The sequence below is a fragment of the Necator americanus genome, chromosome II (genome assembly GCF_031761385.1).
Source record: "Necator americanus strain Aroian chromosome II, whole genome shotgun sequence".
Taxonomy (NCBI): Eukaryota; Metazoa; Nematoda; class Chromadorea; order Rhabditida; family Ancylostomatidae; genus Necator; species Necator americanus.
The window spans coordinates 2,980,274-2,997,816 of record NC_087372.1 but is presented as its reverse complement, the minus strand read 5'-3'; the positions used below and the strand labels follow the sequence as shown (position 1 = coordinate 2,997,816).

General features: G+C 38.6%; 1 protein-coding gene across 1 annotated transcript; it reads right to left on the bottom strand.

Annotated features, from left to right (window-relative positions):
- Nucleotides 1–1,086: 1,086 nt before the first annotated feature.
- Nucleotides 1,087–9,492, bottom strand: RB195_016714 (uncharacterized protein; the record flags this gene model as incomplete). Its single annotated transcript, XM_064183373.1, has 16 exons — nt 1,087–1,152; nt 1,243–1,380; nt 1,653–1,740; nt 1,814–1,926; nt 1,991–2,047; nt 2,110–2,257; nt 2,626–2,759; nt 2,846–2,914; nt 2,977–3,114; nt 3,169–3,269; nt 3,720–3,874; nt 5,496–5,599; nt 5,834–5,971; nt 6,035–6,220; nt 7,530–7,639; nt 9,426–9,492. 16 exons carry the CDS (start codon nt 9,490–9,492, stop codon nt 1,087–1,089), a joined length of 1,812 nt encoding a protein of 603 aa, XP_064039254.1.
- Nucleotides 9,493–17,543: the final 8,051 nt, after the last annotated feature.

Here is a 17,543-nt window from a genome sequence, read left to right as displayed (position 1 = left end):
CGGGATTCTAAGGTGGATGATTTTATTATTATTGATCATTGTCCTTATGTCTAAGAAATTACAACAATATTTATTCAAATGTATTTTCTTCTTAGGTTCCAGTGCATTGTCGTAAACATCTTTAAGCGCTCATTCTGTCGTTATAGTTATGAATAATAATTAATAATTATGAATAATAATATTAATTATCCAAATTTTTCGCAATGCAATCATGATGCCACGAACATTCAAAAGTTATGGATAATGTAACATCATAATTACCTTTCCGTTGATAGTTCCAGATCTTCAGGTGGACAAATTCATTTCAACCCTCTGCATTTTCCTCAACTATCCGGTAACAAAGCAACAATAAAATAGAGCGAAGTCATAGGATCTGGTTAGGGCAGATAGTTAGTTAAGTTAGCAGAATTTGAACACTAGATCACAGTTAAGAAAATAATGTACGACAAATTAAAATCTTAAAAGTACCATTTTTTACGAAGAAAATACGTCATTTCTACCAATTATAACAATAACAGAGATTGGATAAGAATTACTCCGAACAACATTCATCTAGCGGTTTTTCTAGCAAAATAGGATTTGTAAAATATCGGCGGATATGATGACTGTTTTAATATGTGCGAAATAGTGAATAACAGTGAATCGTGGAAGCTTTGTTTGTAACTTGAAGGCATCACCCCACGAATCTGGGGTAGTACGGGTTTTAAGTGGGTTATGCCTATACGGGGTCGTATATTGTGGGGAAGAGGGTGATTCCGCCCATTTCTTCTTGATTCCCGCAAAAAAAACGGCCCAGAAGATGCGGCTTCGAGCGTTCCGGGGCGCTGTTGTCCACGAAGAGTTGTATTGGAGCGCGCCAGTCCTGTGCACGTCCCGCATCTTCCAGACCGTTTTTTATGGCAACTAGGAAGAAATGGACGGTGTCTCCTTCCTCCCCGTAATCTACGACCCCGTATAGGCATAACCCACCTGAAACTTGCACCAAATCAGATTCGTAGGGTGATGCCTTTAAACGAAAACTTTAACTTTAAATGATAAAAAAAAGATAAAACAGTATTCGATTACAATCATGAAACAGTCTGGATTCTATGGCACTTTGTAGAAAGGCTGACTAGACCGAATCCGTCGCCGAAGTTCCGACGACAGTAAGTTCTGCAATAAGAAGAATCGACTACCGTGAAAAAATTGAACAAAAAGGGTGAAGCACTCAAAATTTTGCGTTAGCTACTGTTTTGCACTAACTCTCTCTTCGTTCGCCTTCCCCATGATGCTGCCATTTTCGACTGCTCTACGACTCAGATATGGTAGAACTTTCTCAACAGGGCCATAAGGCAGGTACTTGTAGACCGAATATCCAGCTTGTCCGAGAGAGAATGACACCTACAAACAGATAGAAGGTGAGGACAAACTTTTTCTCAGTATATGATAATATTATTGTGTTTTAGAAGGAAAACTCTCTCAGTAAGGCAATTGAGAGAAACATTCCAAAAGACAAGCTCAAGGAAATACAACACGAACGCCATATCTGGGTAAAAACACGAACGAAAACGAGTGGTTTCTTCTTGTCATCAAAACTATACCACACAGAAAGGAAAAAAAGTGGCCAAACAGATAAAACGACGATAAATTCGAAAAAGAGCATTCCCACTGACCTGATCACACATTCCATACAATTGTGCAAAGCACATAATCTTCTCACTAGGTGCTATACCACGATCTTTCATGAGGTTCACAGAAAACCTGGAGAAAAACGAAAAGCACTTACTACTACATTAATTTGAATGTTCCAGTTTTCATTCCGATGCGCTCGTACCTCATCGTATCCTCATTATGACTGGCAATCATCACCGAAACAGCACCTTTTCCACGCCGCACATGTTCGTCAGCAAGACGGGTCAAACAATCGTGATACATTTTTGAGGTTGCCTTAAAGATTCTCCTCTTGATACTAACAAAAATATAAACAAAAAAGAGAAGAAGTGTATCCCACCTCAAAGTTTGGATTGACTGGGTCCGGGTATCCAACAACAGCAGCACGTTTTCGTTCCTAAACTATTTGCGCTGAGCCACTGATAGGAAGCTGCTGATGATTGAGTTTAAAACACGGACCTGTTCCATGTACGCTCCTCTCACAAGTTTCAAGCCGAAATGCCAGCCTTCCCTTCGTGCCAGCTGCATATCGCATTCCATAACATCCTTAGTATGTCGTAGATAGGCCTGGTACGTGTTAAAGACGTTACCTCGATCTCGATTATACCTAAACCCAACCGTGAAACTTACTTTAATTGAGACCAACAATGAAACTCTTCCGGGTTATTCAAATGGAAGGAATTCGAGCTGTGAGTCGAAGGAGAAGAAGTATGATCTACCATTTTCTGCCCTCCAAGATGAGAAAAGGATGGGAACATCCTAGCAATTCTCCAGATAAACCGACCGTAGCAGATTAAAAATCAGCACATTTTTGGGAAGTGTCAAAAATTCACTCCAACTTCCATCATGAAGTGACGTCACCATTAGGGACGAGAATAGAAGCGGATGGAAAAAGAGAAAGATAGGGAAGAAGAAGAAAAAGGAAGGAAGAAAAATAGAAAAAGAAGGGAAGAATTAAAGAAGTTTGAAACGAACCTTCTCATCATTTCTAGAGTTATCCGAGAGATTGCCGGTTGGAAATACGTTTGTTCAGCATCAATCATAACTCGCACACCTTTACTTATAGCGTGCTCTACGATATCAAGTAAACGGCGCACCATGTTCGCAAACTAAAGTAAATCCTCTTCATGTAACAGATTTGCAGAAGTATAGTTAAAACTGAATGCATTGAATGAAAAACAAAGGAAAAAAAGACCTCCTGTTCTTCATCTGCTGTCAGATTCTGGATTAAGGGTTCCAAATTTCCGGTTCTTATGTTGAGAATCTACAATTTTTGAGAATAGAGTACCCATAGGAAGAGTTTGCAACTCCCAAAACAAAATCGACCTTAAACATGCTTCCAAGCCTTGCATTATCGTCAAGAATCTTACTCCAACCATGAAAATCCACATGACCATCACCATCGAAATCAACACTCTTGAACCATTCACGTACTGCAGTTGAATCTGTCTTCACACCGAACTCCTTAACAAAACTTTCGAAATTGTTAGAACACAGCACCGAATAGCTTTCTTTTACCTGTAATTTTTTGATCAATTCTTCCTCACTCAGTCGAGAAAACTGAATTTTCTCCATACCGGTTAGCGTTTTGAAGAAGTTATGTGTTTGAGCAATGGATTCTGGAAAATGCTAAGTTATATTATTAGGTTCACTTTGTTTTAAAGCCAGTGTATCACGAAAGTAACGTAGTATGAAAATCTGATGGAAAATAAAAGATTCGGGGTAAATTAAAGAAAAAGAGGTAAAGAGAGAGAGAGTGTGTAGGTTTCTTCATTATTTTCTAAACGTCCTAAAAAAAACGCCTTGGGGAACGGGGTTCGTTCTTACGAGGTAAGTTGCAACGCGCCACTCATGTAGACTGCGCCGCATTCGTCTGTGAGCGGTCGAGAATCAATGAGTGTCCTCGGAAGCCTGTTCAAACAAAGCTAACGAATAAGCTGCAGAGGGAACCGGAGCGACTACAAGGAAGCATACATGCGATAGTCGGAGCTGGTAAATAAAACCAGTGAATAAAGAAAATACGAGAGCAGCAGGATATCTATCTTATGAGAAAGTGGTTGGTGTCTCACCCGATAGCTTCAACAGGAGCGTTGGCCTTCCGAGTGCTGTCGCTTTGATCGCAGCAAACCCTTCTCCATGAGTGGTTGTAGCTACTGCATCCACTGTCTTAATAAAAATGTCTCGATTTCGATCGCAGACATCTTCACCCTCATAGAAATAAGTTCTGGAAGTAACATTCACACAGTATACACTTGCTTCCAACAATAATTGACACGATAAATGAATTAATATGACTAAGGCGTGGAATAAGGTTAACGACAGCGTATCATGAAATTGGCGTAGAACGGAAACCTCCGCGAACACGTAGAGTTCAAAATGATGATTACGGAACCCGGGATGACTTGTGGGAACTGCTTCAGTTCCTATAAAGTAAGTTAGAACACGTCCCTTTGTACATTGCCGGTCCTCTCAGCTGCCTACTCATTGGTTTTAGTTGAATAGATTGGTGAAGAGGCAGCATTGACCTACAACCGACCATTGACCGACCGCTCGCGCATGAACGCGGGACGCACAAGGGAGGTCCGTTCCAATTCATAATTCAAAAAATACAACGACGGCCTCGATGCTCACACGAGCACGCCACGGTGACGACTGAAAACTTTATCAAGTATGCTAACCTATAGAACGGACCGTACCCTCTACCCGCTTTGGGGGCCCACAGTGATTTTTTTTTTGAATGTGGGATTTATTTCTGCCGTAACTTTTCTGATAATTTCCAAAGGTTATTTGCAAAAACCTTTTTCGACTTGAAGAAGGCCCTTAACTCAGTTGAGACGGAAGCGGCCATGGAAACCTTGGACAACCAAGACGTCTTAGCTTAGTGCATAAAGGTAATTCGAGAGTTGGTACAGTTGGTTCACAACTGAAATTCCTCCATTTTACAAGAACATCATCATCGACGCGTAGAGAGGCGTCCGGCACGGTGACACAGAACCTAGAATATTCACTCTCGATAACGCAATGCGAAAGCTGGAATGCGACGGCATGGGACTAAAAGTTGATGGTCCGCAGATACCCAATCACCACTTTGCTAATGATGCTGTTCTGGTAGCAACTAGCATCATACCAGCGGAACGAATGCTGACCGAATTTGACGAAACATGTGGATGCATCGATCTTCAGCTAAATCTGAAAAAGATGATGTTCATGCGAAACGGATGGGTCTCGGATGCCTCACTTACGCTCAACAGAACGAATATATCCGAATGCACCAGCTACGCTTATCTGGGTCGGGTAATAAACATGAAAAACGAGCTGAGCCCCCGAGCTGGGCAGCTTATAAGAGCATCAAGGACGTACTGAAGAAGACCAGGAACACTCTGCGCTCACCTCTTCAACATCACAGTACTTCCTGCTTTAACCTTCTATGCTTCGAGAACCTGGGCACCTCGCGCCACCACCTCGTTTGCCAAGGAAGGTAAAGTAAGATGGGCCGGAAACGTGATGCGCTTCAACGATAACTGTTGGATCACAGCTTTGAGCCCGGAGTTCAACGCGATATTAAACGCACTACAGGAAGACCGCCGACCCGGAATTCTTCAGGAATTTCTTCAAAGAAAATTGTAATGTTCTTCGTGTCCCACGCGGAACAAATGGACGGCTGTGGGTTGCGGACGGAACAAATGAAAAAATTACTGGCGCCCGCTCGACCAGTTCGAAGAACAACGGAAGCCAAGGTGATCAAGGTGACTTGCGAAAAGCACTTGATTATCCAACTATTGGCACACATTTCCATTTATACACTACTGATGGATTACCAATAACAATCTTAAGGAAATTCCTACCTTGCACTAACAACATCTTTTCGTCGATCGGCAAATTCTTCGTGTACGGCATACTTATCGCGAGTAACTTGCAGAGTTTTTGAGTCGACCCTATCTTTAAAGGCCTGAAAACCGATGGAAGCATAGAGCATATAAAAACAGATTGATGATAAAACGTAGTAGAGACAATTTCGAGGAAAAAAAAACTTGGTTATAAATCCAGGCGGGAGGGTCGAGAAGATGCGGCTATTGGTAAAAATCGAAGCAATAAAAACTATGTATTTGAAGGAAACACAGAGAAATTTTTAATGAAATCTTTTAAAATTGTAGATAGGACGACTACAAAAGGAGAAACAAACCGCAGGCGCCACTTCTGCAGCTAATTTCGAGTCCTGAGCAGTCTTCACAGCTTCTCCACTACTAAGGTCAGATTCCACAGAATAATCGAGTATTGACTTAACACCAAAGTGCTTCAATCGTGCCACAACAGGTTCAATCTGAAGTGACAATTGAATGTAGGCAGACAATAATTTTTTTTCTTCAAATAAAGTAAAACAAACCTCATCCAGACTTTCTCCACCAACAAAATGCCCGTAAAACGTGTTTTTTAGTACTTTTTTAAACAACGTTTGCCCTAAAGTTGCTCGTAGTGTTGCAAGAATCTTCTGATTGTGCTTCACCAACGTCTGGAAGGCGCATAATCGCAGAACCACGTAAGCGCGGATGATTTCGAAGTTTGTTTTGCTCTGAAACAAAATATTTCCTAGACAATGATAGAGTTCAGGAAACTTTTTTTTTAATTTTGTCCAAATGTACTGCAAACGCAAAAAGGATTCTCACTATGATTTTGCACTTGACTAATTGTGGTCGAAGAAGAAGAGGTCATCAGAAGGAAGGCAAAAGTGCATGCAAAGGTTTTAAAGAATGGGTCATGAGAATAACAACGCACGTTGATAGTGCACAAAAAAGAAATAAATTATTCCTTTTGATATGGCTGATCCCAGGAGGACTTTTTCAAAGAGAAATATCCAAATATCAAATATCAAATCCAAATATCAGTTCACCTGAAAAGAGGCGAATGATCGAAGAGCTGGCTGTTTCTTTCGGAAACGTCATTAACTCTTCCTACAAAATATGTGGACATAGTGAGTGAAATAAAAACTCGACACTAACTATAAGCAGGTTCCTGAAGATAAGGAGACAGAGGTCGGTGGAGGAAAACACCTTTTCTCAATGGAAAAGAGTTTGGACTTGGTGGGAAATAATTTATAATTTGCTTTGGTTGTACCTGTCTGAACAAATGGTTTTGAAAATAAAAAGTACGGTGCTTATCAGCTGCCGCCATGTAGTGCACCGTACCGAAGAGATGTTCAGAGTCACGAATTCATCCAGCTGCTTACATGACTAACGTAAAATATCCACCCAAGCTGGATAAACAGTAGAGTTTGGTCGTGAAAGATTGCATGAAAGTAAAAGTTATTAAGAGAGCTCAATCCTTGAGTATCAGTGAGCAAATAGCAAGAAATTCTCAGTCGAGGCAGAACGATTTGAGTTGTGGTGCAAGGCCGTAGGTGAAATCGGTGATGGAACCCTCGCTCTGTTGTGCAACTCGATTAGGGATAGCGATGGCTCCACCGCCAGCGCAACCGCCTACGCAATCGCACCAGATGTGAAGTCATTTCAACCTCACCTCATTCCGACCCTAGCCGTCACATGCAGAATCACATGCTCTCAATTGAAAAAGAACACAAGAAAACACCTTCAAAAGTTCAAAGTTTGGAGCTATCCGATGTTTACGGGACTTTTTTCGTGCTGCATCTTTTGCACTGTATTCGTTTGAAGAGATCACCACACGAATCTGACGTGGTATGGATTTCTGACGGACTATTTATAACTCTATACGAGATCGTAGAAGCGGAATTAGGGTTGGTTCCGCTCAAAATCACGGATTATGGGACTATCACGGACTTATGGGTATATTTCGAGGGAAAAAAGAACAAAAAAAAGAGAGAGAAGCAGAACACAAAGAGAGAAATTTCCACATTTTAAACAAACCTTATACGCCTCTTTTGTGTTTCTGAATGATAAATCGAGTTTCGAGTAGCATTGCTGAATTTCCTCAGCCAGCTCCTTCGTAGCTGGTTCGTATTTTTGTTGTTGTGTGCCTAAAAGAGATCGTCAGTAGAAACGTAAAAGATCTATCATGTTATGATCATAATATACTAGCAACCGGCTGTAGCTGCAGAATGCATGGAAAGAAGGAAAGGAAAGGAAAGGAAAAGGAAAAAGAGGAAAAGAAAGGATGAGAATGCTCTATTTGAAGGGAATTGAATGAGATACTCATTCAGCGGCTCTATCACTCGTCCAATGGAAGAAAATAAGTATTGTCTTAAACGGAACATGGGACCTAATTGGAAACATGTTGTATATACGTGTGGTAGCTGTTTCATCGCCGAAAGCGTAACAACCGAGATAAAAAAATGGAAACAGTGAGGATATCACGAGAAAAGCAACCGACAAGAATTTTCCTGTGGGGTTTAGGTGGGTTATGCTTATACGGGGTCGTAGATTATGGAGAAAAGGGTGATTCCGTCCATTTCCTCCAAATTGCCGTAAAAAAACGGCCCGGAAGACACGGCTTCGAGTGTTCCGGCGCACTATTTTCTACAACGAGTTCGATTGGAGCGCGCCAGTCGTGTGCACACCCGCGCATCTTCTGGGCCATTTTTTACGCCAGTTAGCAAGAAATGGACGGAATCACCAACCTGAAATCCGTACCACCTCAGATTCATGGGGTGATGCCTTTAACTTTAACTATTGGTGTCTAAATCCACCGATAACGAACTTCTTCGTGCTACAGTTCCGTGCTCGAAAATCGATTAATTATATTTATGAACCCTAAATTGAGATTAACGGCAGTGTATCATGGAATTGACGATGGTGCCTGTGCGAAAATATAGAGTTCGGGGTGTAGATCTTAAATATGAACGTGGCGTCACTTTACTGACTGTCCTGAAAAGTGACGTGGGAACAGCGTTTACTTCCACGAGGTACGTGAAAACGCGTCACGTTTCTACACGCTCCGATTCCCTTAGCAGCGTATTCATCGGTGCTACTTGAGCAAGCTGGTGAGCGGACCTTATTGATTCTCGACCGCTCTTTTTTTGGACGCGGCGCGTGCACGGAGGTGGGCCGTCTTCACGCAATTCGTAGGAATATTCGCAATTTTTCCTAATTGCCGTAAAAAACGGCCCGAAAGATACGGCTTCATTCGTTTTGGCGCACCATTTTGTACAAAGGGTTCGATTGGAGCGCGCCACTCTTGTGCGGCGCCGCATCTTCCGGGCCGTTTTTTACGGCAATTAGCAAGAAATGGACGGAATCACCCCCTTTTCCGTAGTCTTCCATCCCCTATGCGAATACTCCACCTGAAATCTGCACCACCTCAGATTCGTGGGGTGATGCCTTTAAGGGGTAACCGGTCGGGTCACGCTCATGCTCATAGTCTACTACACCCGAATTACATTTGCCCATAGAGACCTCTGAACCATCAGTTTCGTGATATGCTGCCTTCACGGTTCTCAAAGTGTTCAAATCTTAGCGATGTTCCACAATGCTGGATGATTTCTTAACTCATCGTACAGATCGTCGAAACCTGCATTAAGGAAAGGAAAGGAAAGATCTTGAATCTGCAGGAAAATTTTACAGCTGCTATGCGTTTTCGCCTGAATCATGGCGAAAAATGTATCAAATAAGGGGATGTGTGCGTTGCGACGGGCGGACTCGTCACGCTCATTCGGCTGAAGAATTTTGGCGTCGGCTGTGGACTGCTATTAGCCATCTACCCATCATGCTTAGTGGGTCCCACTACGCCTCGCTCCTCATAGAGTGAAAACAAACAGTCAACAAACATATAAGTGAAACTAACAATCACGTGATCATGAAACTTACTCGACGAAGCATAGCGAATTGTTCGAAGAAATGCCTTCTGCTGAACAGCAAACAGGCGTAAGCCCATTTTGATGGATGTTCCTGAATGGTGGATAGCATGGTTGTATAAAAATTCAGACTTTTGAGATTCTATAAATTTTAGACTCTTCAGGTCTAGAGTTTAGTAGTAGTTTGATTCGCGGACACCTTCCACTGAGACTTTTCTGACACGCTGCTGATATGTTGTGTTGAACTTAGCGCTGACGTCAAATTAGTGAGTATGAGAGTCACCAAATCACTTAATCACTCATTACGTACGATACGATAGTGACTTACGAGATCTTGCGATATAAACGGGCTAGAAACGTGCATACTCCAATATGCTGTTACTATGAAAGTGGATTTGGCGGGCTTCTCTTCCTGAACCTCTTTCCTATTACTTTTTTCGTCCTCAAAGTTCTCTGTGGTTCCATAAGTCTTTGAAGCGCTAATAGTTTTCCTCCTGCGCTAATTAAAGGCAGCACACCACGAATTTGATTTGCTAGACGAATCCGCGGCAGAAGCTAAGGATGGGGTTGTAGATTGCGGGAACCACGACGGTTCTGCTCGTCTTTTCCTAATTGTCGACTTCAGTTCCAACGCGCCGCCTTTGTGCACGCGCCGCATCGAAGTGCGAGTGGTCGAAGATCAATTATGTCTCGTCACCAGTTTATTTAAGTGAAACTAATGAATAAGCAGATGAGGGGATCGAACGTGTACGTGGAGAAGCGTTCTAACGTAGCTGGTGGTGATCAAAATAAATAGTTCTCACGTTTTTTTTTGTTTTTTTTTTCTTACGGCGATCAGGCAGTGATTAGCGGAACCACCCGTGATCCCAAATTCTACAGCCCCTATCTCTAGCTTTTTCAGCGGATTCTCTCACCACGCCAGATTCGTGGTGAGCTGCGTTTAAGGTTTTAGAAATTTGTGCTTTTCAGTGTCTTCCTGCACTACTTGAGTAGCAGTACCTAGTGTCACAATGGTATTACAAGGCTAAGAACGAAGAAATAGCTGTATGTAGGTGATTTCCCCCATTTCACGTCATTTTTCGACATGATGGAATCGAAGCGACGCTAGCGGATGGTAGGGGCCTCGTGATCGGTTTGTTTTCCACATTTCCACAGTTATGCATGTAACAATACAACGAGAAGTATGTACACGTTCATAGCAATAACAGACCATCAATAAAATCTACCTATATTAGCTTTAAAAGCACAATAATAACGAATAAAAGAGAAGAAGCATCCAGGTAGTGGAAAAAATAGAAAATTTGAACCTTTTAAATATCCAACAGTAGAAAAAATAGTAGAAAAAAACAGTGGGAAAAATCCAAGTTCATCTCTAATCTCTAACTTAAGGATTTTTTATTCTATTATTACTTCTATTTTAATCTTATTATACATATCTTTATTTATTTATTTTTTGATTTATTTATTTGCGTACACAGAAAGTGCATCAAAAAGAAAAAAAAACACATTTATCTGTGTCAGGATAGTTAAGAAAAAATCGGCAAACTCATTGTCAGTGGGGCTTGACGCAGTACTTTTCGTGGCGGAAACGCATAGACATATTTTATTTTATTTTATTACTACGATTTTATTCTCTAGGAACTCTTTTGTGTGGATCTAGCATAGATTTTAGATTTTTTTTTTAGATTTATGCAGAATTTCGTATCGGACGGAATTTTTTTTTCCCTAAAGTTTTCGTTAGTACCTTCACAGATATTATTTTTGTACTAGTATATATAACTTGTGATCAATGAGTTTCTTTTCTTCTAACGTTTCAAATTTCTTTTAAAAGATTTCTATAGAAATTATGAAATGTTCACATCACATCTTTTTTTTTGCTAGTATCATTTCTTCATAACTTGAGATCACTGATATGATAAATAAAACGTGAGTAAAAAGATAAGAATTAGCTAAATAGCCGTTTTTTTTAAAAGTCGTATGCTTTAACCTTGAGATAGTTGTACGTACTGTGATCATATTTCCATATAAAAACTATAACGGAACAAATTTAAAAACAAAAAAAGGAAAGGAAAAAAGTAGAACGTGTTCTGAAAGAAAAAGGAGGAAAAAAAGAGAAAAAATAGCATAGTCATTAAAATCTACAAGATGCGATTACACATATGTATAGAAATCCTTGTGTATCCGCCTGAAATCCCTATGAAATTAGGTCCAAACGGTTTTTTTTTCCGAAAAAAAGAGGAAAAGAAAAAGTAGAACAAAAAACTATACATTTCTTCTAGGTCTTTCAAGAATACTGATTTCTTCAGCAGATTCATAGCTTTTCTTCGGAGATGATCAATGATTGAAATGTGGTCTGGCTAACTTAGCGCTCAGTTCAAGAGGTCATAACAGAGTTCATCGGGTTCAGCTCAGCTCACATACACGACGGGACTCTCGTTTCCGCAGTTTTTGCGATCGATTCAGGCGGACTCGCACATACGTACATACGCAACAGCCCAGTAATTCCGCAAATGCGTAAACAACAAGCGAGAGATGCTGAAGAAAACAACGTAATTTATAGAGGTGCGCGAAATTTGAGATTTCAAAAAGAAAAAGGGTTAAAGAGAAAGAGAGAATTTGTCGAAAAAAAAAACCTTCCAGGATATTCTTCGTTGGAAGATGAGAACACTGACGAATGTCCATCGAATGTATATATATATCAGCAAAAGGCAGAAGTCACATGCTATGATTATTCAGTTTTTTTTTTCTTTCATTACATTCTACACTAACAGCTGACAAGGAAACGATAACCTTGTGCTAGCAACAGTCAGCACAAGGTTATTGTTTCAGCCAGTGAAAGCCAGAAACAAAAAAAAAACCAACTTGCAAGGATATAAAAAAATCTGAAAATTTGTTTCTATACTAATTTGTACGAAGTAATTACTATTGTACCCTATTTTTTTTTCTGATTTTACAGTTAAGATTGCGATAAATAATTGGTGGTAAAAATGATGCCAATCGATTTTGAAAAAGAAATTAAAGAAAGATTTAGAAAATTAAAGAGAATTTAGAAAAAAAAGTTTCAACGTAATAATTCTGTTTGTTAAATAGGAAAAAAATCCATTAAGATTAAAATTAAAATTGCTTAGAAAAACAACTTGCAAGGATAAAAAAAATTTGAATGTTTTCATACTAATTTGTACGAAGTAATTATTATTGTATCCTAATTTTTTTTCCGATTTTATCCATACTAAAAACACTAAGGTAAAATAGAAGACCATAAATGAGTGTTAAAATTGAAATAAATAATTAGTGATAAAAATGAGTTCAATCGATTTAGAAAAAGAAATTGAAGAAAGATTTAGAAAAGAAATTTAGAAAAAAAAAGGTTTCGACGTAATAATTCTGTTTGTTAAATGGGGGAAAAAAGTCCATTAAAATTAAAACTAAAATTGCTTGGACATCATCTTTAACGTCGAAGATAGTGGAAAGAAATCAAAAAACTTAAATAGCCATTCAAAAAAAAAATTCATTTGAAAAAAATAAGGCACATTTATAATTGCTTCGTACAAATTAGCATCTCTTTGAGAATTTTTTTAAAAATATTTTTTAAAATTCCCTGAGAACTTCCCGTATATCCTATAGTGAACCTGTCAAAGTTCCACTCCTAATTTACCTTCTGAGCTTTCAAGAATCTATTTGAATTGGGAACTATCAGCGTCAAAAAACAAAAAGAATAATATATACATTATACCATAAGTAAGTATTTTCCCCGTTTCTTATCAGTTTAGTTTAATAGTTCATCCAGATCCAGGAAAAAAAAAGACTCGGTGTTGCTAAAAAAAAGACTAACGGAGGAGAAAAAAAAGAGGAAAGGAACCCATGAAGAAGGAAGTTTTTTTCAGTGGTAAACATTTTGTTATCGTTGCTGATAGCTGCTCCTTTTTTTTACAGGATTAAGAAAAATTTTAATTTAATTCTAATTTTAAGAAATTAAGACATCAGCACTACTTACACTTACACTTATTAGCACACTTCAAACACCTCTAAGCGAAACGCGCAAGCTAAAAAATTAGGATTAAGAAATTTAATCAAGAAGAATTAAGAACAAAATTTTTTCGCGCTCCGAAAAATTAAGAATAAAGAGAAAAAATAGTAATAAAGTTAAAAAGCTGAAATAGTCAAGACAGCCGTGAACAGATCACAAGCGACCATCACCAGAGTAGCGATCAGCGCTGATTGAGGTGAGTCTTTCGACGATTGTGAACTGAAACACAACAAACACACACACATACGCACACACGCACTTTGGAAGCGTACGGGACGATGAGGGAGAGATCGAGAAGTGTGAGATGGCGGCGGAGAGTTGGCGCGGTTGCTTGCAGCTGTGGATCATCGCCGACGAGGAGAGCTGCAGACATTGGCAGCGGTCTGGGATTGCTTGACGAAGACGACTTTTGCTCTTTGTCTGCTACTGTGCGATCCAGTTGGATTTGCTGACGGGACTCCAGTGGGACGTCACGTGGGAAGAAGATAGAAGCCGCCGAGAAGAAGATCAGATATTCCCATAGATCAATCAAAAGAATCTTGTTCCTGATAAAATCGAATCATTTTCTGGAAAAATCATTTTCTGGAACCATTTGTTTATTTTTTTTTTTACTAATTCATTGTTTATTTCTTCGTTTCTATCTATTTGTTTCTATTTCACCCGTTTAACTAGCCGGAATATCAGTGCACTTCGAGAATTTTCTGAGGAACTTATGTATGCGTAGGGGATGCATGATATAAGGAGTAGAAATTAAATTATGGGCCCATATAAAAAAATACAATAATAGCAAGTAAAATTTAAAAAAAAGAAATAATTAATATACAAGTTAAATATGTCGGGTGTAGCGCAGCTGCTGGAAGATTTGGCTGCAACTGCACGGTCTGTCGATGGATTATCGAAACTTCCTCCAGGTAACCAAGCTCTTCATCTGCCCAGAGCAAAGAAATTGGAAAAGAAAGAAAAAAACTTCCCGCGGTGAAAAAAACACTACTTTGATACATCAATTTGTTCTTCTAAGTTATTGTATATTGGCTATTATTATTATTATTATTATTATTATTATTATTATTATTTTTATTTTTATTATTATTATTATTACTTCTGAGTGGTGGGTGTTGCGCAGTGTGCGGTTAGAGGTCCGCTGTGGCCGCACGGTCGATGGTTCAAAATCATCCTGGTGGCAACCAAACCCGTCATCCTTAGGAGGGGTGACAGACTGGTGTTAGACCTATTTGGGAGGATAAAAACACTGATTCCATAAACGACTGTCGCCCGCAAGTCATTCTAAAGCCCAACACACGTTCCCGGAAAGCTCAGCGATTACAAATTACAGAAAAAACGCGTTGGAGCATTCCAGTCGAACTGATCCGCTAGTGACTTTATCCTTTCTATTATTTTCTATTATGTTCAGCGAAAACTTCCAACGAACGAAAAAGCAGACGGAATCCATTACTGCTGAACCGTAGGCTCGTATGCTACGTATATATAACTGTATATTACCGTATATTACGGGATATTACGCCAAACCAAGCACCTATGCTATAATTATAGTCTTCTAAGATTAAACGAAGAAGCATGAAGTAAGCATTCCCTTCAGAGATGCATCGCAGCAACGCCTTCGACTTCAATTCTGGATTCTGAATCCAAAATCGTTTGAGGTTACGCTAGAACGTTTACAACCGAAGATAATAATAATAATAATAATAATAATAATAATAATAATAATAATAATAATAATAATAATAATAATAATAATACTAATAATAATAATAATACTAATAATAATAATAATAATAATAATAATAATAATAATAATAGTAATAATAATAATAATAAATAATAATAATAATAATAATAATAATAATAATAATAATAATAATAATAATAATAATAATAGGATAATAGCAGCTGATTTTGTCTGATAGAATAATGGGGTCCGGATTGTTGTTAATTCCTTTTAGTTGAGAACGAGGTGGCTTACTTTGAATGAGGCAAAGGTATGTTAAAGTCGAAGAAATTCTAATATATACTTTATTCACCAGAGATCTGAATATTTCATCATTGTATGTATTTTGCTTTGAAAAGCATTGAAGATCTAATCATCATCCTCAAAAACTGATGTTTTTGCTCAAGCTTTACTAGGCTAAAATAATTAAGGATGTTTCCCTATTCCCTATCCTCCAAGTCCAGAGCGTGTATGTACTGTAAAGTATCATTGATTTGATATAGATATAATAATAATAATAATAATAATAATAATAATAATAATAATAATAATAATAAATAGACAGACTGATTGATCAAAGGGGAACATTTTGGATTATGGAAACAGATATCGTGGGAGGACTGCTCACTTATCCTCGAAACGACATACTTACCCGTCAAAAGACTGAAGCAATTCAAACAATCTAGCAATTAAATATCCAAAATGTCAGAGAATCCAGTAAGAAGAGGCACTAAAGTATAGGAGGTCCGTTGTTATTAGTATCGTTAGAAGCGTTATTAAGGAGAATAAAGAGAAGAGAAAAATCCATAGGAGTGTTGTAAATTTTTAATTAATCTATCAAAGTTTTCTTCAAAAAAATTAGTCTTAAGTTAATTTTAATCGTGGCTGAAGTTTCTATTTCACATTACTTTTGTCATAACTACTACATCCATATCCTAATCGTACAATTCCATCAAAATTAAAATACAAAATACAAAATCAAATAAATCTCATGTTAACTGCATAAATTCGCTGAACTCAGGAGGATATATCTTTCTTTTTTTCCAGCATACGAGATTTTGAAACAAATAAAAATTTGGCCGTCTGCCAACGGAGCTTTAGGAGAAAATTAGGGAATTAAGACACTAGTGGGATCTTTGGTGTGGAGATTTACATTCTGAGCCTTTCTGTAGATCAGATACAGAGGAATAACATTTTTCTCTGGATAATGACGATTAAATATCTTCGATATATGTATGCAATGACAGGCACTGGACACATTACAACTATCTGTTGCTTCGGCGTATTCTCTTGAGGAAATTTCTGGAAACATTCTTGCAGGTTCGTCATGCAGAGCGACGAACAAGACAATTACAGACACCACTTTTCTTAATTAAAATGTGGTCAAGTACAGGATGAGAATTGTCATCGTTTAAGGAAAAGACCAGAAATGAGGTACTACGTCTCCTGTAAGAAACGTACATAAATAAAATATGAACAGGTTCTGTTAAGGAACATTACAAAAACACTGCACAAAACAAAGAGCGAGCAGAAGGAAAAAAAACGAGAAAAATCATCCCAACATCTTTGTTTAGTTCACCAATATGTCAAGTACGCTATCTATTTCTAAAATATTTCCGGACGTTTCTATTTGATACTGTGATGAAATAGCGATGTAGGGAAGGAGGCGGTGAATAATTAAATGAGAAAAATCATTGAAAAGTGAAACAATTGCGGTAAGGTGTTGAAATGAGGGAAAATTTGAACCAGAAGAAAATTGGCAGAGGTTGAGAGAGTTTCATTGACGTCACGTAATCGGCGTGGTGGCCTGATGAGGCGATTACTCGCATCTTCACCGAGGCGTTCACCGCGCCCACGAATACGAATCTGTCCAGCCTTCCTGATCTACAGCACGAGTTCAGACAGAATCCATCCATTCGTCACTGCCGCAGCTCTAGTGATAGACGTAAACTATGAACTGCACTAGTTGATCTGTTATGAATATGTTTACTATAAATATTCCACAAATATTTTACATACATAGATTGTTTATTTCATTTAGGAAGCGTTCACTTTGAGTACTAATGACTTCATCAGTGAGGCGACGACGAGCTGTTGGATTTCAGAGAAAGGTTGATCTAGGTTCACGAAAAATCTGTACCATGTAGTAAAATATGCTTAAAAGAATATTATTTATTGAGATCGCGTGTAGGAGTCTGATTGCTGCTCGTACTATTAGCACAATTTTATGGCGGTAGTTACCCAGATATTACAAAAAAGTGATGTTCTCCAGTACACTTCCAGAACCCAACATAAATAGGAAAAGCGCCTAGGGGAAGAGCGACGGAGAGCGTCGAATCATTGGTAAAAATGCTGTGTTTCGTTACGCTCAATATTGT